General features: G+C 41.1%; 1 protein-coding gene across 7 annotated transcripts in view; it reads right to left on the reverse strand.

The window, feature by feature from the left end:
• Positions 1–22,866, reverse strand: part of KMT2C (lysine methyltransferase 2C) — a 145,554-nt gene that overhangs the window by 19,249 nt on the left and 103,439 nt on the right. For 6 of the 7 annotated variants that reach the window (XM_027893728.1, XM_027893730.1, XM_027893727.1 and 3 more), the window contains 16 exons: positions 21,356–21,460; positions 20,934–20,981; positions 19,613–19,750; positions 19,393–19,425; positions 19,193–19,309; positions 16,985–17,123; positions 16,515–16,729; positions 16,337–16,410; positions 13,535–13,717; positions 11,033–12,910; positions 9,675–10,000; positions 7,075–8,897; positions 5,960–6,071; positions 4,892–4,970; positions 4,709–4,772; positions 2,526–2,758 (listed from right to left, as the gene is read on the reverse strand). In XM_027893728.1, the coding sequence (XP_027749529.1) occupies positions 2,526–2,758; positions 4,709–4,772; positions 4,892–4,970; positions 5,960–6,071; positions 7,075–8,897; positions 9,675–10,000; positions 11,033–12,910; positions 13,535–13,717; positions 16,337–16,410; positions 16,515–16,729; positions 16,985–17,123; positions 19,193–19,309; positions 19,393–19,425; positions 19,613–19,750; positions 20,934–20,981; positions 21,356–21,460 (5,567 nt within the window). The remainder of the gene's footprint in view (positions 1–2,525; positions 2,759–4,708; positions 4,773–4,891; positions 4,971–5,959; positions 6,072–7,074; positions 8,898–9,674; positions 10,001–11,032; positions 12,911–13,534; positions 13,718–16,336; positions 16,411–16,514; positions 16,730–16,984; positions 17,124–19,192; positions 19,310–19,392; positions 19,426–19,612; positions 19,751–20,933; positions 20,982–21,355; positions 21,461–22,866) is intronic. The other variant, XM_027893726.1, reaches the window with a different exon arrangement.

Consider the following 22,866-nt stretch of genomic DNA (forward strand, 5'->3'; position numbering starts at 1 on the left):
AAATGACAACTGCTCCTTGAAAATTTAAAATTTTAAGATCAAAATAAACTCAACTTGGACACTAAAAGTTTTGCCTTGTAGTTTAAGGTAAGCAGGAACAGTCAAAGGCAGGACATGACAGTGACAACTGGACAAGAAAGAGCCTTTCAGAAATACAGAAGATATCCAACTCAACTGATTTAAACTTGTAGTCCACTGGTTGAGAATACATACATTATGGAAAATCTCTCTCTTGTTTCTGCTCACTAGATTATGACTTCCACAGCTTCCATTTTTTATTTGTAGGGATAGAAAAAGTCTGTAACATAATTAAAAATGTTTGATAGCCCTCTCCTTTATCTGGGGCAAAGGATAAGCCTGAGAGTTCAGGATAACAGAGATGCCATAGGACACACTGCAGACTGCAGGACAGATGCACCCAAAAGGTTATTTACGTAGTAATCTCAGGTCCAAGATGATTTATGAGCTCTGGCTTGGCACTGCCACTGCCACAGAAACAGTGACATTGCATAAAGCCACCAGCTGGATCCATCTGCACTGCACACATCCAGTGCTCCTTCTCCATGGTTCTCCAGCACTAAACCTGTGCTGGCTCTGGACCATGAGGCATCCAAACCACTACTCCCTCCCAGGGTCTGCAGGGGTGGATCAGCCACGTGACTGTACTTGGAATTAGCTGGGATCTCAAAGGACCAGCCCTGACTATGCCCAGCTGGCCCTGAGCCCACTGTGCAGGTCAGCCTGGTGATTTTAGCAGTGCAGGGGAGAACAAGGCACAGTGTATCAGCACAGGCACAGAGCCACACCAAGGCAGCCAAACTGCCCTGGCTGCAGGGACAGCCTGGCAGTGTCTCCATGGCTCTGTGCCTGGGCTAATAACCCTGTCACACATCAGCTCGTGGAGCGCAGTCAGCTCCGGTTGCTCCGCGCCTGTGTCCGGGGCCAGCAATTCACAGGGATCCCAGAGCTCTTTTCTCTCTCCATACATACACAGACTTTACAAAACCTAACCTAATTACAGAAAAATTACTTGATCTGAATTGAAAGAGTGGCAAATTGCTTATAACAGAAGGTCATTAAAAATATACTTTAACAAAACCTCGTTTAATCTCCTACTAGGTGTGTAACAAAGCGCCGTTTAGGATATGGGTGACTGGTCTAAATCCATGGCTGAAAGGCGGGGGGGGGCATTTGCCAGCAGTAGATGAAACTTAAGTTAAAAAATTACAAATAAGAGAACTATAATTATGGGGCAGTAAATGAATCTGCCACCAATGTCATGATCAGCAGTTGTTACTTCAGTCTAACTCCACTGTAAGACTAGAATCATGCACAGATGACAAAGATTGGTCAAAGTTATTTTTTTTCTTTGCATTTATTCTACTTGTGATTCATTGTGTAAGGAAAAGAAAAAAGAAAAAGAAAGAAATTATATAGATATAATTCACCCACTCCATCCCTCTTCCACACAGTGAAAAGACAAGCCAACTAATATCCCGTCCAGCTCATGCTTTGTCTTGAAAGCAATTCAGGAGCAAGAACTCGAGGGTCAGATATCACCTCATTGCAACCTGCCTGCTGCCAATTTTTTCCTTCATATTAATAAAGGATAATTCTAAAGCATTTTCATTTTCAGCAGGACTAGCTGATCTTGACTATCATGCCAGATAATTTATAAACAAGGTCTTGAGGAAGGCAGCATTCAGTACTGGTGGCCAAAGCATAGATTTACTGAACTTATCACAGGTTTAATTTGAATTTCATTTACTGTAATCACAGTCACAGAATGTGAAATTCCAACTGAATATAAGGAAAGAAAAACATAACCTGGTGAAAATGGTTAGGTGTAGGAAAAGAGGCCCTAGAGAGGCTGGGAAAGCTCAACCCTTGGAGACTTAGAGAACTTGACTGGCAAGGTTATGAGCAACCTGATTTAACTGTGAAGCTAGTTCTGCTTTGATCATGACTAGATGCTCTCCAGATATCCCTCTGACCTGCATTATTCCATGATACAGTAACAGATAACACGCACTCATGATCAGCACCTCGGAATGAGACAGATCATAAAAGTAGACTAACACTAAAGATACAATGAAAAGAGATTTTAAAAGAGTAACACTGAACTGGCATTTAACCAAGAGGTTCTGATTATGTAAGGACACCTGAAAAAGACCAAGTTATGAGGTTCATTCAAGCCTGAAACAAAGCCCTGCGTGCTAAGGCTTTTCTCTGAATATTTAATTTTTGCTTTTCACGGTGCCAGGAAATCTCTTGCAAGTCATTTTGCCAAGAAATTTCCTCTCTTCATAAACTACTAAACCAGCTTCTTATCATAACGTTTGCCACAGCATATTCCTCTGCACCTCCAGTGTCACCTACAACCTGGAGTAACGCTGTTACAAGACAAAAAACACGTAAGGGAGCGGCTCCCTTTAACTAAACTCCACTGTATCTTTCAGAAGATTTAAAGGAAAAAGTCATACTACCGTGACTTGGTACCAAGGTTTTGGATTCCAGGTGATTACCTGATCTAGCTGTTTCTGGACCATACTTTGCTGCTCAGTAACATGTTTAAGCTGTTCTGCATCCTCTTCTGGGAATTCACGTCCGGCTTTCTTGGCTGTACGCTGCTTTGCTGAGAGAGCCTTTTTGGATTTTCTGTGCGCTCCAATCTGCTCCTCAAGGTACTTCTGTTGCATTTGAAGGAGTTTTTGTGTGTCTTGCAGCCATTCCTCATATTGCTTTCTTTGTGAGTCATCTAGAAAGAAGGGAAATTAAGTACGGTACGATCCCATCCTGGGGGTAAGCTCTCATTTTTAGAGCTCAAGTTTAACAATTAGGTTGCTCCCCTTTTCAAAGAAACTATTGGTTAAATTCAGCCAAATTTGACAGAGAATTTGATATCTCAAGAGATATTAAGTTCTTGGAGTGATTCGAGTAAAGGAGACGGAGATCTAAATTACTGCATTTATTGAGAGAAAGAACTTTTAACACAGTCCCTTCATTTCAGAACACACTAGCCCTCTGTTGAGCCAGCAAATGTGCACTCTCCAGTGAGCAAATGTAGCTTTGAGAGCAGTTACAGAACCTGGTGGTACCCTGCTCTGCCACAGAAGAGGGGACATGGAAGATGTCTGGAAGTAGTCAAGTAGAGAGAGAGAGATTAGGGAGCAAGGACACAGACTTAGAGGAAACATGGTCTCATTATTTTTGGTGTTTGCAGAAGACTTTTGCACACATAAAATCTATTTTTATAACTGCTTCTAAGAAAAAGATTTAAAATTATAAACATCCATCAAATATTCATGAAATAAAATAAAAAAAAAAAAGACACTGTCTTTGTAAAAATCACTTTGTCAGCGCCAGTCCTCGGCACACAGGGCCTTCAGCACCGGTGCCATTTGGACCATGAATAAATGCCTCTCATTTAGGCTGTAACTGAGACATTGCTCTTCTCACAAATGAGAAATGCTCATCTGCCACAAGTCCATTGCTCTCAGATGTTTTTCTCGAGGCAAAACCATCACGTCTGATAATGCCTGATCTGCACTAAGCGCAGAAAGCGAGAGAGATGGTCTGATGATCTTATCTTTGTCTCCTGATCCCACTGGCAATGAGCTGGGACACCAGGAACAGGGCATGGATCTGCCTTGCAAACAGAGTTCGGTTAACACAGACACCCACACGGCAGTGAGATTTCAGTATGACCACAGCCTTGTGCTCCTGCTCTTTCAAGGATAAATTCTGCTAAACTAATCACATATCCTGAAGGGACAATTGAGTGGAAACAAGGAGAGTGACATGAGCAACATGGGAGTGCAAACCAAAGTACTGAAATATTAATGAGCTAAGAATAACTACTACTGAAATGAGAAACAGATTCTCCCAAGTGCCCAGAACCCACCACCACCCAACCAGAGCGAGGCCACACTGAGTGCCATGTGAAATCTGACTCGAAATTAATACAGATAATATTGCAAAGGCTCCTTATTGAGCACTCAGTGCTGCTACTCCAGTTTCTGGAAAAGGTGAAGGTGTTTATTTCTGTTTCTTATCCAAAAATATCCAGTGAAGTATTTGTAGTGATAGAAACCATTTTTTACACATGGTCTTCCCCTCTCAACGTAGGCTCAGTTTCGATTTCTGCTAGTGAATCTTTCTCATCATAAAGACCAGGATTTACAATTGATCTGGGGCAGCCAGAAACATGGAATGCAAAATGCTATATGCTGTATTTCTGCTTTCAGCAATTGTGCTTCCCTGCCAGGTTTGCTTAACTAATGCCCGGAAAGCTTTTCCTGGTATTTGTTCAAATGACAAAGATACTGCACAAAACTTTTTGCTTCTGAAATTTTAAAAAAACCCCACTCAGTACAGACAGTTGTTCTCACTGAGCTCAGATTATTGCAATACAACCCAACACCAGGTTTCTGACATAGCAGTCTGCAGTTAATTGATTACAGTTCTCACACAGATCCAAATAATGTTAATTTTCTGTTTCCCTCCTTCCTTCTGGTGTTTCTTCTAGAAAAAAATATTAACAGCATTTACTACACACCCCTTAGTTGGCATTGTAATGATGAAATGACTCATTTTAAAAGGATGACTTTTTGAGAGATGAGATCCTTTTATGGATATTTTATTTTAAAGAAAACAGAACTGTAAAATGAAACAACCCCACAGAATAAGTTTTTAAATCTTTACTTACTGACAAAGCCAGGACCAAAATTGGGAGGATTAGGCCTAGAAATCTGAGGTGTCAAACTTCCATCCTAGAAATTTCAGTAAAACATAGAGACAAGGATATTAAATCATGATTCGATTAAAATAACCAAAATGTACTTACCATTTTTAAACACTTTTGTTTCAAGCCCATATCAAGTTTTGTTACCTGTGTAATTGCCTGTTGCATATGATTTTGGCCTTCACTGGTCTGAGCTCCTGGCACTGACTGACCCATAAAAGGAAACCTATTGATGTATAAAGTGAAAAGACAACCTTGAAAAATTGTGTTTTAGGGGAGAGAAAACCTTTTGTACTACATTGCACTTACACAAAGCACACAAATATTTTATAGACATTTGTTTGAACTTCTGTACCAAACTTTATCAACATCTGGAGAATACTAATTCGCCCTTGGTTGAAACTACAGCATTTTAGATTTTTCAAAGAGAAGAAGCATGATCTACTGTGCTAAAACAGTGAAAACACACATGCCCACAGAATCTGTATTGGTATTCCTATATTTCATGTGATTTAAGAAATATTTCATATGATTTAAAAAGAAAAGGTTTAATGCATTTAGATACCATTGTCACCAGCCCAGTCAAGTGGCGTTGGGTAAATGCACACCCCTGGTAAGACATGTATGATCACATAACACTAAAGAATGTGTTAAGAAGATGAAAACACACTGTTTTAAGGGCCACATAATAAAAAGAACAGCTGCAGATCCTTCCTGGCCCACAGACTCCCCCACCCTACAGCAGCCTGCACAGTTCACAGCTCCTCTTGTCCTCAGAATGGATTTAAAGAGAGGGTCAAACTTCCACTATCTGGGCTAAACCTTAATTATACCCAGCATTAAATGACATGCTGCAACATAAAATTTCACTGTTACATGGTCATCCACAGTTTTCTAACACAGTGTGTGGGAGATGTGTCAATACCTAATTAGTAAGTGGGAAAACAAGAAAGGCATCAACAGTGAAGCTGTGTTGAGCAATGGCATCACAACTGGAACACAAGTCTGATGCATTTGAATACCTTTAAGTTTCTACTGCCACGCTGGCTTTATTCTTAGGAGATAGTCCTGTGTTAGCATGGACTGTGAACTCCAGGGCATTAAGATCTTTTCTTTACTTTTATTTTTTTTTGGTTTCTGCACACAGCTTCCCCAAGCTCTATCATTCCCTTTTACATTTTGCAGCCCTAAAAAATAGTATCAAGTGTTGCCTACCTGTTCATGACCATTGGTGGCATCCCCATGTTACTCTGTGCCATGACCTTGTTGATCCCCTTGAGAGCCACCATTTTTGCTTTCATTATGGGATCAGTAATTGCATCAAAGTCTGTAAGAGAAAAACAGAAGTGTATTACACAGCTGAGCATTCCAAGTTATTAACTGGAACTGACTTGTTTACATCCAGTTCGTGTGTAAATCTTCTTTAAAACAACCTAACTGCATCACTAATTCACATTAATTGTCATCTCCACTTCAAAATTCATGGGTAATAAATATAATAACATTTAAACAAAAGCAGGTCAGTCTGAGAAGGGCTCTAGACCAAACTTGGCCTATGATCCAAGAGATTATTAAATTCTATTTACAGGTTTAAGACTCAGGAAGAAGAGTTGTTTCTGTGAGCTTGGTTGGCAGCTGACACACCATCACTAATGCCCTAAAAGAACAGCCTTGGTGGCCAGAGTGCTTACAACCAACACAATTCTCAAAATTGAGTATTTCATTAATAACAATTAATTGACAGTGATGGTCTCGATCTTAACGCTCAAACTGTATTAAACAAGCAATAGCAACTTATCTTAAATGCTTTTAGTACATGCAGAATTATCAGAGATGCTTCTGAGCCTTGCCTAGACTGTGAGTTAGTATACAGCTTTCAATGATCCCTTTCCTTGAGACAACACTAAAAACTGCAAAAAAAATGTAATGAAACAACCATAAACATAAAAATGATAGAACAAGTATCAAAAGGTCAGCTATTGCACTTGATCATTAAATGTTGTTTACAAAGGACACATTTACTCCATATCACACTGAGAGCCCAAAGTATAAAGAGAATATGTGACACAGCTGATGTCACAAACATTATCAGTAGAGTAGTTACCCTGATCCTGGTAATGACAACAGGAGCCTTGCCCTAGAGTTCAGAATTCCACCTACACACTCAATTACCACACTCCCTGTAGGAAGGTTAATTTTTGCTATGCCACCTTCAAGCTCCATGGAACTACCTCTTTCTTTCAGTGCTAGGGATCATTTAACTATTTATTGTTGCATTAAAAAAAAAAAAAAAAATAACCAGAACACAGACAAACATGTCACCCACATACCAATATTGGGGAAAAATGGCTCTGAACGTTGGCGAATCATGGCTTGCATCTGTCGCTGCTGCTGCTGCTCCTGCCTTTCCTGATCCAAAAGGTCCTGCAGAAGAAGTGGCTGTTCCTCTAGCAGGAGGGGTCTCTCTCGGTTCTGCTGCTGAGCTAATGGTTGAGGGAGCATCATCTGCTGGGGACCAGAGATGCCGCTGGGACCAGGACGGTTTGGTACAGCCACAGTCTGATTTGATGTCTGTCCCGTCCCAAAGTTATGATTAGATGACTGACCCTGAATAAATCCTGGATTTGGTGACCCTTGAGAAAAATTATGGTTAATTCGTGGAACCATGGACAAATTTGAATTTAAGGTGTTTTCCAAGATCTGTCCACCAGGTGTCATGAGTGTTTGTGGAATACCTGATCCATGGTTCATTTGTGTGGGTGGCAGGGACTGAGATGGAGATCCCAGAGTTCTCGCTTCAGCACTGTCTGAGCTTTCATTAGACAGCAAACTTGAGAGCACTGGGGTGGACCCAGAAATACTGCAGGAACTTACTGCTCCCTGAACAGGTAGTGGAGCGGATCCCTGAGCGTCTGGACTAGGCACAGTTGTTTCTTGACTAGGAACAGCAGTAGTTTTGTCAGGGAATTCTGGGTTAGCAGGCTGTGCAGGAGTCTTTTCTCCATCCTTTAACTCCACTTCAGCAGCCTGTTGAGTACTCGTGGATTCAGCATTTCCATCACTTTTTTCATTTTCATTCTTCTTTTCCTCCTGAGTGTTCGGGGAAAGTACTTCTGTTTTAATTTCATTTTCTGTAGTGGATTTCTTTGGTGGAGACTGGTTCTCAGGAGGGGCAACAGTTGCATCACCTTGTTCTTTCTGTTTGGGTTCTTCTGCCTTGCCCTGGATATCTAGTTTGTCATCAATGGGGACATTAAGATCTAGTTCTTCATTAAACATTCCTTTCTTATCCCCCACGTCAAGGTCTGGGTCTGTGTATGCAATTAAATCAAATTCCCCCGATCTTAGAAGATCATCAAGGTGAGGATCATTGGTTTCCAAATTATCTAGAGTGTCCAGTTCATCTCCTTTCCCATCCTCTGTGTCTAGATTCAGATTTTCCAGATCCTCATCATCTAAATCCTTGACTTCAACCCCATCAAGGTCTTTCACATCCAAATCTTTTACAGCAGGATCATCAGGATCAAGCTTTTCCTCTAGACCATCACTTGGCTGGTTGGGAATCTGCAAGTTTGCAGATTCATCTCCCGGTGCAGATGTGGACAAAGATGGTCCTGGGAATGCATCAGCAACTGGCTGATGACCTAGAGAACGCATTACAAGTGCAGGTGGGTTGTCAGGATTGATCTGATCCTGCTGAGATTGCGACATGTGCTCCAGACTTGTAGACATCTGCAACTGGCTGGGCATTCCTTGAGAATTATGTCTCAGCGGTTCTGCCTGTCTCGGGCCTGGAAAATCCTGCCTGGGCATGAACCCCGAGTGTCGCTGATGCTGAGCTGCTGCTTCCATGACATTTGCAGCAGAAGGATTAAAGGGCAGCCTCGGCCTCCCGTCGGGAGCTCTGTGACGTAACTCGATGAACGCCTGACCCAAAATATTGTGCTGCTGAACGGGAATTCCCTGCGGAGGGAAATGCTGGGAGATCCCGGAGCTGTTATTCATTTGTGGATTGTTCACTGGCCAAGGCATATCAATGGACAGGGATCTTCTCAGCTGGGGGGGAACTCCGGGGCGCTGCATCGGCTGCTGGGGACCGAGCAAACGTTCTTGCCCTGAGGGTGGACCATGGCCACCTCCTGGAAACCCATATCTAAAATAAAGCATGGAAGACTGAGTAACCTTTTTTTTTTTTCCCCCTAAGACTGCCTAGTCTGGCATATCTGACTAAATAGCTATTCACTAAAATGCTTTAAGTGATGCATTCATTAAGATATTTAAATAAATATTTTGACTGATTATGCTTACATTTAAATGAGTTTTATGACTACAATAAAATAATTGCTTTAATTATGTTTAATAAACAACCTGTTTTCAGTTTCAATAATAATAATAATGGATAGAAAACTGTGACAGTCAGAACTATCCTAGTAAATAAAATACATGTTAATGCAACCCAGTGTAAAAAATAATAGTGCATCGATTGAGAAATTACTGAAATAAATACAAATACTGAAAACCATAATTCCTGAGATGGTAATGAATTGATACTGGTATTCATTTTACATCAAAGCATTCACTGTAAAAATGGCACAGACAGAAGCTGACATTTGATTCCTTATTCATTGGAAACGAAAAGAAGAATATTATACTTATTCATTATTAAGACATCAAAAACAAAGTCTGACCTTTCACTTTTTTGTTTGTTTGTTTTAAAGAAATGCGGCTTCTCAATTTTTATTTCTGATTAATTCCCAGTAAAAGGGTGTTAAACACTGTTATTGCAAAACACAGGAAAACACACTGCACATACCAACTTCAGAAAGGTTACCAGCTACTGCGGACAACACAGATATTTCTTCATCCAAAAAAATCCCCTTTATCTAACGACCCCTGTAATACCCTGGGTTTAAGAGATCCAAGAGCTCACCTAAGGCCATGAGGTCTCATCCCCATGGCATTCATGTCGCCTGGAAACTGGGGTCTACTGAACTGCCCATCGGCAGGAAACGGCCCACGCTGGTCTTTTGGGTACACGGTGAACCTCGGCCCCCCGGGAGGGACTGCAGAGGACCTGATATTGCCAGGGTATGGAGGAGGGGGGCGGTTAAAGATCGGATTTAAGTTGTCTTGCTGCCAGTGCTGAAGAGGAGCCGCATGGGCAGGAGCTGCTGCATCCTGCAAGGCCTTTTCCTGGCGAACCGCGTTCTTCTTCTGCTGCTGTTGCTGCAGAATAATTTCACGTAATTTCTGGCGCTGTTTGAAAAAAAAAAAATAAATCATTACGCTTGACATTGCCAACTGACACATCTTGAAGTGTTACACTCTGCTAGGTTAAGCTTTTTGGAGGAAAGAAATTCTTCAGTCACTACAGAAAAATATTAAGAACTACCGTAATCACCTCAGAAATGAGAAGGGGGGTCAAACGGTGCAAGGTGCTGGTGATGCAACTTAACATTCAGACCTCTTGTTAAAATGTATGGTGTGAATCCATTCTATCAATTAAAATTAAAGGAAATTTTGTTTTTTCTATTCCAACAATGCAGGCCCTGTTGCCACATGAAAAGTGCAAGGGCAACTAGAGGTCCACTGAAGAAAATTCAGCAAGAGGTTTGTGCCACAGCTGCGAATTTACTCTCTGTATGATAAATACTACCAATTTTCCACCAAGTCCACTTCCCAACACTCCTTCCAAACAAAACAGTGAGCAGTTTTCCATGAGCTGAATGTAATTCTATTCTCAGCAAGAGTGTTGGTCAAACATTCAATGACAGAAACCTGGAGTGAAAGTGCCTCAAGAAGAGCAGTGACCAAGGGTAGGATTCACATCAACGTGTTGGCCAACTAAAAAGTCAGATGTCTGGTCTGAGATCTTTGCCTGTACCTGCTTTTCCAGCCAGTGAAGAAGTCACTGACAACCAGTTCCACATCTCATCTGTTACAGAACAGAACAAATTGTCTGTGCAAGATGTTTTTTTCCCTTAAGACTCTAGCTAAAAGAGCTATTACAGACCAACCATCTACACCTGCAATGGCTTCAAAGACAGCCTTTGCTTCCTTTTTTTGATTCCTTTTGTCCAAACTCCTTAAAAATTACTGATGTTTCTATATTGTACATGTTGTGCTTCTATCCAGGTGGACCAAATTAGCATACTAAGTAAATTAAGATAATTCTTATCTTACATATAGCTATGTTTAATTACAAGAAACTTCAAATATTAACAAGAATGGGGGAAATTCTTCTATTTATGAAATTTTATTACCATCAGTATTCAACATTATCCTCACCTGTCTTAACTTTTCAGTATCTGCTTGAGACATATTCATGGTATTCTGTGTATCTGTTACTCCTGTGGTGGGTGCTGGGCCAGGAACTTGTGAAACTTTGGGAAACTGCTGTCCTTGAGAAGTCATCGGAGAATTTCCAGATGCACTGAAGGTGCCCTCAGATCCAGGCCGTGGCTGTTCGGCAGCATCATGGGCCAGTTGACCAGTTCCAAAAGATTCTGGCTGAGGTCTTGGAGTCATTGGTGGTTGATCATACGGGTCCCGTGCTGGAGCAGCTGGACCATGGCTAAATGAGTCTGTTATTGCAGGTCCTGCAGGTCTGGGAGTTTGAGAACACAGATCTGATGGCCTGACGAAAGTGCCCTGCAACCTGCTCTGCGGTGTCTGCAGGAAAGGATCTCTGTTTGGCATCAGCCCCGGTCTTGTCATTGCAGGTCTGTTAAAACCCTCAGAAATCCCTGGCCTTGGAGTTGCTGGTTGCTGAGAATAGGGATCATTGAGAACTGGCCTTGGTGTTCCGGGAGGTTGGGCATAAGGATCAGAATGTCTCTGGTTTCCTGGGGACTGAGAGAACAAATCTGCCGGCTGGGAAGGTCTCGGTGTTGGGGGTTGCTGCATATATGGATCAACTGTGGCGGGCCGAGGAGTTCCTGGGGGTTGGGCGTAAGGATCAGCAACTGGCCGAGGAGTACCTGGAGGCTGGGAATAGGGATCCTGAGAAGCTGGCCTTGAGATGGGCCCAGCCTGAGGGAAAGAATCGCTCTGCTGCCGCGCTATCCGGGGTGGGTGGGCAAAAGGCTCCTTTATGGCAGGGTGGGGGGTCAGGGGAGGCTGGCTGTACGGATCGGGAGCCTGATTATGGGAGAAGTTGTCCACCGGCCTGGGCGTCAGAGCGGGCCTCTCGTAGGGATCCACAGCCACGCGCCGGGGGGTGCCTGGCATGGATGAGTAGGGATCCTGTGGGGACTGAGGAGGGCGCATTGGAGTTTTAAAAGGTCCAGGGCTCCCATCAGGAGCGGGAGTCGGAGTCAAGGGAGGCCGTGCATAGGCATCAGCAGAGGCTACTCTCTGTCTCTGAAATGTATCAGTTCTAGGAGCCGGTTTAGTAAAGGGATCGCCGCTTCCAGCTGCTAAAGGAACCTTCCCTGACTGTTCCAGGGATCTCAGGACCCCCAAGGGTTTGGAGAACTGCTCTGTTGCCATGACAGGCCTGGGCGTGTCTGGTGGCTTTGCATAGGGATCACTGCTCCCTGGAGATGAAGAACATGAATCCCTGACTGGTGAAGGCCTGCTTCCCGACGGCTCGGCTCCCTGAACGGGCCGGGATACGGATGACTGCGCTGCACAGGTATCTAATGGGGCAATGGCGTTCCTTCTAACGAAGTTCTGGTTAATGGGTGCTGGTCTGGGTGTTCCCACCATTTTAGCATATGGATCCATTGGAGAGGGAGGTCTTGTGTTTGTGGAACCTGGAGAAAACATCTGCTGTGATGATGTCTGAGGAGTCTGAGACTGAGACAGTGAATCGTGTACTGGGATTCGGGTCAGAGTAGGGGGTGGGGCTTGTGGTTTGAGGAACACATCATCTGAGGACGACGACGACGTAGGCGTAGCAGGGAGCTGCTGCTTTGTAAATAGATCCTTATGGAATGTCTGTTGTGCAGGAGACATACTTCCATTGCCAGTCTGTGGCGTTAAGGGGCTCTGGATCCCACTGCTGGGTGTGTCTGAGCCAGACTGGTTCAGAAGCTGCTGTGAACTAAACTGCTGCTGCTGCTGCTGCTGTTGCTGCTGCTGCTGCTGCTGCTCATTTTTCACTTGTTCAAGCTTCTGCGTGGCTTCTATTTTGGCTTGCTGCTTACTCTTTTGCCGCATTTGCTGTTTTAAAATTATGAAAAAAAAAAAAAAAAGGTTACACTAATAAGTTCGGGGTATAAAAAAATCTTTCTGATGACTGAATCTATAATTTAAAAACTTCAGGACACATCAAAGATGAATTATAAATAACAGCAAACTGCAAATTTTAAATGCAATGGGAGCAGAGGGTCCAGCTATTTTGTAAAGTTCAATTACCTTGACATATGTCTTGTTTGCCTGGGAAATGCTTATTCCCAACCTTATATGCTTTCCAACCTTACATTCTGAAGACAAAGGCCACTGAGAGATGCAGCACTGATGTGAGGCAAATGGGCTTTGAGAGACACCCAGCTCCATTTGGAGCAGCAGTCTGCAGCACTGGGGTATGTAAAAACTTACTACTGCACCAGCCAGCCATGCACAGAAAGAACAGCCTCTTTCCATAATACATAGGACTTATGAGTCAAAATTTTAAAATTTTTGCAAGCAGTTTCCCTTCTAATAACATCTGCTTCCTTCCCATGCAGAATGGCTGGCTTTGTACTCTTCTACAAAGAAAGATTCAAACCGATTTTATGACAACAGATTCCGGCAGCGCAATAAAAAACTGGAAGAATATAACAAAACACCCCAAATGCAACACACCTGTCTGAATTTCCATTCCTGCTCATGCTCCGATTCCCTCTGTTTTAATGGATCCTTAAAGAGGTCGGAGTCGATGCGTGAGCTGGGATCAATGCTATCCTGTTGCTGCTGCCTTTTCATGGAGTCATTCGACATCTGTACTTTATTGATGCGCAAAGCAGCTCTATTATCTCTGGCTTTTTGCTGGAGAAAGAAAAGAAGACGCAGTTAGCCTCATTTTCTTCTGCTAAGTGTGAACGCTGCATCTGTTATTCCTACAAAATCTATCACCAAATTATTTGTACAGCCCGTTTCAATCACGTGCATCCTGGCAGAAAAGGAATTATAGACTTTAAAAAGAACTCCAGGTGGAAAATACTTCATCTCTACGGAAATTCTGCATTTGACATACATGGAAAGAACCAAGGATTTATTAGCAATTAGTAAGGTAATTAGTAAACCTATTAGCAAAGGTTTTCTATACATGAAGGGTGTCTGTTCAGGTACTGTGCTGTGCCAAGAAATTATGAATCCCACCAGTTTACCTTACAGATCACATATTGGTGTGGTCTGGAATCTGAGGACATGAGCACAGCAGACGATGTTTGGATCAATAAAGGCCACTAATGTGGAGAACTTCAATGACAAGAAAAATACAGTCTACTCCATTAAATAGCCTCTATAGATCACAGTCTGTTAACAGTTAACAGTATAAACACAGGACATGGGCTTATGGATCAGGAAAAATTGGATGGAAGAACAGCAATTCCTCTTCAATGAGGCATTTTACAGCCATAGTGACACTTTAAAGTATCTAATGGAAGTTTCAAAGGGTCTGTTTTACCACCAATCTAGGATGTGATTCCTTTTCTGAACCAAACCCTCACATCTTCTTTTTCACAGATTTATTTCCAGTTGTCAAGTAGGGGTTGCCAAGTGGAGAAGCCTTTAATCCTTTCCCCCCAACAATGAAACAGGGACATGGTTCAGAGCACCAATGCCACAGCAGCAGAAAAATCAGTGTCATTTTCCCCTATAAGTAAAGGGATTTTACACACTAAAGAAAGTAAAAAGCCTACAGTCAAAATTTACTAAAACTTTTCTGAATTTCATTTCAGCCTTTATTCATCATGCCAGAGTGTAAGTCCCTCAGGAGAGGTACCACAGCAGGTTCTTGTGTGCACAATGCCAGGAGCACCAGCAACAGATGAATGGCAAGAGTACAAGGACTGTTCTGAGAGGAATTAACCACGCCTTGCTATGTAAATACTGGTGTGCATGAGCAGGCACTTGCATGCACTCTCCTCCTAAACATGAAGGAAATAATTTTTGCTGTTGCTTTTTGGATACCAAAAAAAAGGATAGGACTGCATTTGTTAAGAACAATGAAAAATAAACCAGTCAGTCAGAGAAATAATGGCAAAGTGGTAAATGCCATCTATGTAAGTGGGTTTTATCTTCTAAACACTAGACAGGATGAACAAGCAAGATTAACTGTAGCATGGGCAAGATAGCATAGATGACAAAGGTGATGAAGTTGCAACACTGAATAAAAAGCAGAATAATGATGATGCCTCAGTGATATAAAGACAAAGACAGAGAATTATTTTTTCAAGTGGAAAGGGTTTCAGAAAGATCAAGAACTCCACTTCCCACACTGAATGTGGGGTATGATTTATCCTCTTAAAAGTTGTCAGAGATAAGGGGAATTTTTAGATTTGAACAGCAGGAGATGATGTTGGTACTGCTAAACCCTGAGTCATCAACATGTACAGGAATCAAATTTGATCAGTGATGGGCCTCTATCAAAAAAGTTCAGGTAAGGGGAGGCCACGAGACTGAAAACATAACCCTGCATAATCCACAGAAATCTACAAAGTGAGAACGACCCTCCAATTGCCCCTGGGAAGAAACAAAGAAAAGATGGGAACTAGGAGAGAATGGAGATGTAAGAGGAAATTAGGAAAAGTACATTTGCTAACAATGGTTCAGAAGGTCTAAAACAGGTCAATAGTACAGGTTCTGAGATCTGGATGTGGACAGGCTTCAACAGAGGCTTCAACAAAGCACAAGGGTCACCCTTTGAATGGCAGAAGTTCTGCCAAATGTAATCAATGACCATGTAACTCCAGATAGCTGCTAAAATACATGCGTTCACTTGGCTCAGATGTGAAGGAGGTGAATGATTTTGGAGAGAAAAACAGAGTCCTTCATGCTCCCCAACATGGCACATAAGAAAAGAGTTTCCATCACAAAGCAATACAAGAGAGTAAGCAGTGAAGGGGAACAATAAAACAAGAAAATAGAGTAGAAGTAAATGAGCAAAGCAGGGATGTGAGCATTGACACCTTTGGAATTGTTAGTTCAACAGGTGAAAGGCTTCAGCAACTCTAATGTGGCAAAAAAGAACAGACCAGTGAGAGGGGATGATGAAAGAGAGAGAAATCACATAATCAGTTATTATCCTTCTGAAGAAATCGGTGAGATCCTGTGCAGAGAGAGACAGAGGAAAGAAGACTTGAGGCATGAATCAAATATAGCCAAGAGGCACTGGGAACCACAGATGTTCTCATTTCAGCTGATATCATTAGATTGCACAATACTAATGGAGTTTATTCCAAGACTGAAAAGCAAAGAATACAGATAAAGTATTCAGAGTTAAAAGTTAAATTACAAATGCACTCTTGGAGTAAGGGAACTTCCATGAAACTTAAGACTTGATATATTTAAAAAAAAAAAAAAGAAGAAAAAAAAAAAGACGACCTTATAAACGAAATATATGTTTTCTGGAAGTATGCAAATGCAGGTGGCAATTGTTCTTACCACATAGGGAGCCCTCTCCTGTGAGCTTGCTTTCCTCCAGAGTTTAGCAATCTGCTTCACTCTTGTAGCCCAGTCTGCACCAAAAAAAATGTGTTACTACACAAGGCTTTAGATTCTTTCAAATCAAGACACATATAACGCTGCAAAATACTCAATCTGATTCAGTAAAATCACTCACCTGGGAATTCTTCCTTCAGGTTAGGGAAGTTGATGTTTGTATAGAGGACAGGTGCTACAGTTGCCATTTCACCCAAAGCTTCTTCTTTTTCCCACTTCAGAGTGCTCCTCTGGGCATTGGACATTGTGTCACCTTCGCCTTCCAAAGGTGGAGCCGCCGGCACCCACGAGCTGTTGGGATCACTCACCATCGGGTTGAACGCTGGATTCTTATCCCTGACAAGTCACAAAAGAGGGTTGTTTTATAAAAGCAACAAACCAACAACCAATCCTCAGTTAGCCAAGTACTTGTCCTGTTTGCTGTTTCACAAGGCTGCAGGAATACAGAAGTTTTGGTGGTGGCCGTCAAGAACTAATAATATCACAGTATTAGTAACAACACCACCCTCCAAGTGTTGCTGCTACTGATACTTTTTTTCAATACTAAGTACCCTGAATAACAAATATTTTTCATTTCCCAGCTTGACTTACCTGGTATCAGGATATGGCTGCTGTGTGATGGGAGAGAAGGTGCCCAAACCACCTCCAGCAGCCAGAGCCGTATGAGGGAGATGAGGGTTGGGGCCAATCAGACCGTTCATAAGGGGCACTCTTGGAAATGCATTCTCTCCTGGAAAGAAGAAGTTTAAATTACTGTTCTGAAGGGTGACTACCTCTGAGGGAGAAGCTGAAGTTTTCATCGAGAAGACAATGTCTCATCTAATGCAAAACTAACCGCTCTAAAATTTTATAGCAAGGACCTTACATTTTTTGAAGAGATTTTAAATCAGTTTAAATTGCTTCCCTATAAGCTTAAGGGATTCTTTTCTAATGCGTCACATCCCTGCAGAGAATTGTTTTCTTCTCTAAATTTTTTTTTAATTTTAAATGGATTTCCAAAGCTTTTGCAGCAGCCCATGCTATGGCACTGCACTTTATATTGAGATATACTCTTAAAAGCTAAGGGTCTTTGTGTCTGTTACTGCAGATCCAAGCAGCAAGCATGGAGAATGGTTTTCAGTCCTTTCAGGATTATCATCAGTCACCTGAATTAAACCTCTCCTCTTCTGAGACTACTGAGCAGTGTACCAAAGTAAGTCTCATTATCTACTATCTCCCTAATTTGTAACCAATGAAACAGATAACTCTACTCAAATGAGCATTAGCATTTTCTAATTAAATGTCCAGTCTAGCAGTACGAAGCCAGAAAATGTTATTTATTTGATTGCAATCTCAGAGATGTGGCACAAGCAGATTCATCCCAGCAGATGGTATTTGCAGATGTTGCTACACAGAATTAGCACTGGCCTCTGGATCCCTGTCACTTAAGTGAAATTACAACTGTTGCCCCAGTATTTCCTTAAAAGCAAAGAAGCAGCTCAGGAATTAGATGCAAGTGTAGGATGGACACTGTATCATTCTGTCATGCTTTAGGAGACTGTTTCTGACCGACAGGTTACATGTGCTATGCAGCAAGTACAGTCTGGATCTAAATAACATCAAATTTAAGAAATGTGCTTTATTATAGCTGGTAAACAGAGACTATAAAGCAACTGTGAAGACCTGGAGGGACAGTCAGGCCTTTGGTTTGCACTGTGGGATCACATGTGAGAAGAGAGCACTCATTTTATTTGAAACTGCTGAAACTTGATGCAAGCTTTTCCAAATTACTGCATCATTTATCTCACAGAAACATGTGGATCATTACACTGTAATGGAACCAAATTGTAAATCTAAAACTTTGTAATTGTGGCAGTTCCCACAGGGAGGAGTTGAACAATCTTACAGAGCTCTAATGCTGAAGTTATCTCCAAGTACTCAAGCAACTGGGAAACTGGCAATGATATCTATATTATCTTTTGCTTTAAATCACCTCATTATATGCTTTAAACTCTCTCCTTTTTTAAGAGTTTTTGAAGTCTTTCCTTTTTATGGAAATTAATCCAACTAGGAAACCAATCACTTTTCTTCTTATGGTTAATTCACTGGTGAAATCAATTTGCATAGTACTTTTTGTAGTACCAGTATAACAGAATGGACACTCTTTACATGAGCTCAGAGGTGATGACTGATGAGAAAAGGAGCACATTTGATTATCCTCATACATACTGCTTAAAAAATTGTATCAACTGACAACAATAATAAATAAAATCAATCTGCCCCTCGCTTTCAGTACTAGAGCTAGAATATGCCGTATCAACTCATGATAATTTTAGTAGTAATGAAGAAAAACAAATTATAATCTCCAAGATACATTTCAAAATTATTTAGCCTTCTCTCTAACAGGACTAGCTAATATGTTAAACTGCATACTTACAGGAAATTAAGACTCAGTAAATTAGTGTTATACAGACTCTTGCCTTACCCTTGAGGAGGTACTCAAAAGTAATTAAAGAGTGAAGTGAGAACACATGCTTCATCACAGACTAATTTCAAAACCACAGAAGTGTCAGCTAAAATAAAAGCATCGATATGTCAGAAAAATCTCAAATATCTGTCCTTACCTATTAGCGATATTTATGTGGACTTTGAATCACATACCCCCTTCAGAACAGGTTTGGAGTAATAGTTCACAAATTAACAATGGCAAGTTCCACAGTTTAGCAACAGCAGAAATTAAGGTGTGTCCTGCTCCCATGGCAGCATTTAAAGAGCTCTGCTGAGCAGGCTGCTGTTCCTGAAAGCAGCAGAGGGACATACCTTGGCCGTGCAGAGACATCAGCTGGGGTGGAGGCGGGGGCTGTGGCAGGGGGGGCTGTGTGGCTGCTGGACTTAACACAGCTGTGAACAAATCTTCAACATCCTTTCCTCCCAGCTCTGAAAAAAAACGTTGTGCATGAGCTGCTAGCATTGCTTATGAACTGTGTTTTATAAAAGACAATGAAGATTGGAATACCTACCTGGGATTTTGTACAGTTTGCCAAGAATAGCACCTGGACAAAGTAAAGACAACACAGAGTAAGTAATCGCCAAAAGAACCAATAAAAGTAACTGTGCAGCCAAGTCCAAATAGGTATGTTACAATACAGAGACGGGTCATTTGGAGGAGTGGGGGAAAAAAAAAATCATTATTTCTACTAAAGTTCTCCAGAAGACCAAGACTAAGGACAAAAAAATTACCATCTGTGACCATTTTGTCTAGTTCTGGACTGAGGATTCCATCCAACTGCTCTTCACTCAGTGGCCGTGAGCTCTGGTTGACATTTGGCTGAGGCAGAGAAGAAGGATCATCAGAGATGGGGCCAATATCCAATCCAGCTGAAGGAAGAAAGAATATTAAATTAGACATGAATGGTAACATTTATTGGTATGGAATAACGAGAATAAACCCTTTTTTTATCCCCTGGAGCTGAGCTATCAACTAAACCAGGACTTCCTAAGATTTGAATGGTAAGGCAAAACAAAACAGTCACTAGAAAAGTAAACAAAACTGAGCACTATTTACCTCCAGTTTATTGCATTGTTTGAGGAATGTTAATTGAATATAATGCAACTGGAAGAATGGGAAATAAGACTACTGAGTTACAGCTCGTTTTTGAGTGTATTGTTCTCAGTATATAGTTCCACTACAACTATTTTTTCACATTTTAAAAACAATCACACCACTACTAAACATGGTTCATCCTCATGTACCTTAAGGTTCACTCCAAATGTTCTTCGCTTTAAATATTACTTTAAATATCTATTGAAATGCTGCTGAAGTTTAGCCAGTACAAAGCAAGTTATAGAAGTTTCTGTTTCAAAAAACAACTCCTGAATATTATGGGTTACATCAAAGTGATTTGTTGGTACTAAGAAAACATAACTTACTACATAAATTTCCCAACATCCTTCACAAGTTAATAAATCTCCCAAATGAGAAAAATTTGGAGGGGAAAAAAAAAGAAAAAAGAACTACCTCTTTCAGTATTTAAAATGTATTTCTGTAATAGATACCAAATAAACTCAAATTTAAAATAATGAAACGTGGCATTCTACTTATTGTCAATCTGTGTTTTACAGAAGGTGATGAACTATTACCCAGTGGAAACAAAAGGTCTGATGCTGGCTGCTTTATTCATGCTTCATTATACAAAATTCAATATTCAATTGACAAAAATGCTTTTAATTCACAAAATATACCACCATGACAAAAACTACACACTACTACAGGAAGTCGTATCAACAGTGGCAGCGAGGAAATGCATGGGTTTGTATCATGGAACACAAAAAACTCAGGAAGGTTTTCAAAAGCTGTGAGCAGAACTCTTGAAGGCGGAGTGCAGAGTTTAAAGGTCGTGTTAGAACTCGAACACCACAGAGTGGAAAATGAAAAGCATGAATTAGTGACACAGGAAAGGAGAGAGGAGTTCTAGCTTCTACACATGCAGTTCTGTCAGCTAAAACCACTAGGAAAGAGGGCTACTGCTAACCATGGATCATCCATTGTTTAGATTCTTACCAAATGGGGAGGGTGAGTTCTCAACCTGGAAAGTGCATAAATCAAGACCTACAGGACCCAAACCAGATAAAATGGATGATTACAACACGAAAACAAAACAAAACAAAAAAAGTAAAGAAAAAGCTGCATGCTGAAAAAAGCTACGCAGGTATGAGAGACAACAGCAGCTACATTTTATTCTCTCTTAAGCAGCAAAGCAAAGAGCCAAGTAAAACAAAATGTTGACAAGGTTGGGGGCCTTTTTTTGGTAGAACACTATGAAATCATTCTGAAGCAAGGTATTCTTAAGATATGAAAATTATATCTGAAATGACCTAGAGCGTAACCTGTAGATCCAGTACAACAAATACATCTATAATAAAGAGGGGAGGAAAAAAAAAAAAAGAAAACAAATACTGGAAAGACCTTCTAAATGTACATACCTGAATGATCTCCAGACTTTACCAAGTCATCAGAAAGTATTCCAAGGATATCATCATCAGTATTTAAGACCTCAGAAAGATCTGCTAAAGGATCGTCGGTGCTACCTGTGTGAGATGCAACAAAGAAAATTAACCAGTCGTGGCCTTTCCACACGATGTACCTGGGGATGTACCTGAGCAAGGGCCTGTCAGAGACTGAAAAGGTTAATAATTGACGCATCCTAGGATGGCCAGGGGGCTTTGCAGGCTGGGAAGAGGCAGCAGGGCACATCCCCCCATGTTAGCCATGAGGCGCAAGGCGTTCTGGAAGCACATCAGAACTCGTAACTTCTTTGAGAGTGGGGGCTTCCCTCCCCTAGCCCCAACGGACCAAGAACACCCCTTCAACTGACAGACATGGAAGCTGCAACTACCAAGTTTCCTCACTGGACCCCATGGGCAGTGACTACATATCTCTTTCTAACTTTATCCTTTCTTTCCCTTTCCCTCCCTCATGCATTTCCTCTTATTTGCTCTAATGATTGCTACATTGCTATAGATGATAGATAGAGATGATAACACCCAAAATGGTAACATACCTTTTTACCTTTGAAACAAAATTGTTCTAAAATAAACCCTACATATATGTATGTTTACAAACACCGATTATTCAGTGTCGTTTTCACTCTAATTCACCCCAAGGGATTTATTAACAAGAACGTCCCTCACGTGAAGCCGCCTTCACATGCTTACACTGGTCAGTGTTTTTAAAACTGATGATGTAACCAGCCATGTTCAAGAAAGACTGGATGATTTTAGAGGAAAAAAACAAAATCCCAAGACCTATTGAGAACTTGCAACCTCTTAAGACACAAAGGCTTATGAATGTAAAAGTCAACAAATAAGTTTTATAAAGGACACAGTTCACAGTAAATCAACAAAGAAAATTTTTTTTAAAGGTAAAAGGTAAAGGTAAAAGTAGTTCTTTTACAGCTACTCTCTTTCTTAAGACAGAAACAACTAGTTACTGCAACCTGATCTAAGAGGCAAGAATAAATAAATGGAAATTGAAGATGCTATTTTTAAGATCAGAAGAATTCCTGAAGAAGCGAGAACAGCCAGAGCAAGAAATGTTGTGTTTGTTTTCCAGGTAGGAAAAACTGGCCTGGTCTAGCAATAAATTCTTTTATATTAAATAATAAATTCTGGATATGAGTATCTTCTTGACCTCCAATTCATTAGAGAGAAATCACTCTGAATGGTCCATCTGGTTTTATTAACTAGTTGTTTAGGACTATTACAGATGTGCAATGTTTGCAAAAATTGTTTGACAAATAAATGAAAGTTGAGAAAAATATTTTTCAGGAAAACTGCAGACTATCATGCTTACGTGAGCAATCATTCCAGGCCAAGGAAACATGATGAGATGGTAAATACACACATGATTAAACAGAAAAATGGGATTAAAACAAATCATAAAATGTACAATGTGGAACACAAATATATGGCCAGGTTGAAGAGAGACCAGAAAG

Source organism: Empidonax traillii, unplaced genomic scaffold, assembly GCF_003031625.1.
Source record: "Empidonax traillii isolate 1590-97213 ecotype Southwest subspecies unplaced genomic scaffold, ASM303162v1 scaffold404:size960789, whole genome shotgun sequence".
Classification (NCBI taxonomy): Eukaryota; Metazoa; Chordata; class Aves; order Passeriformes; family Tyrannidae; genus Empidonax; species Empidonax traillii.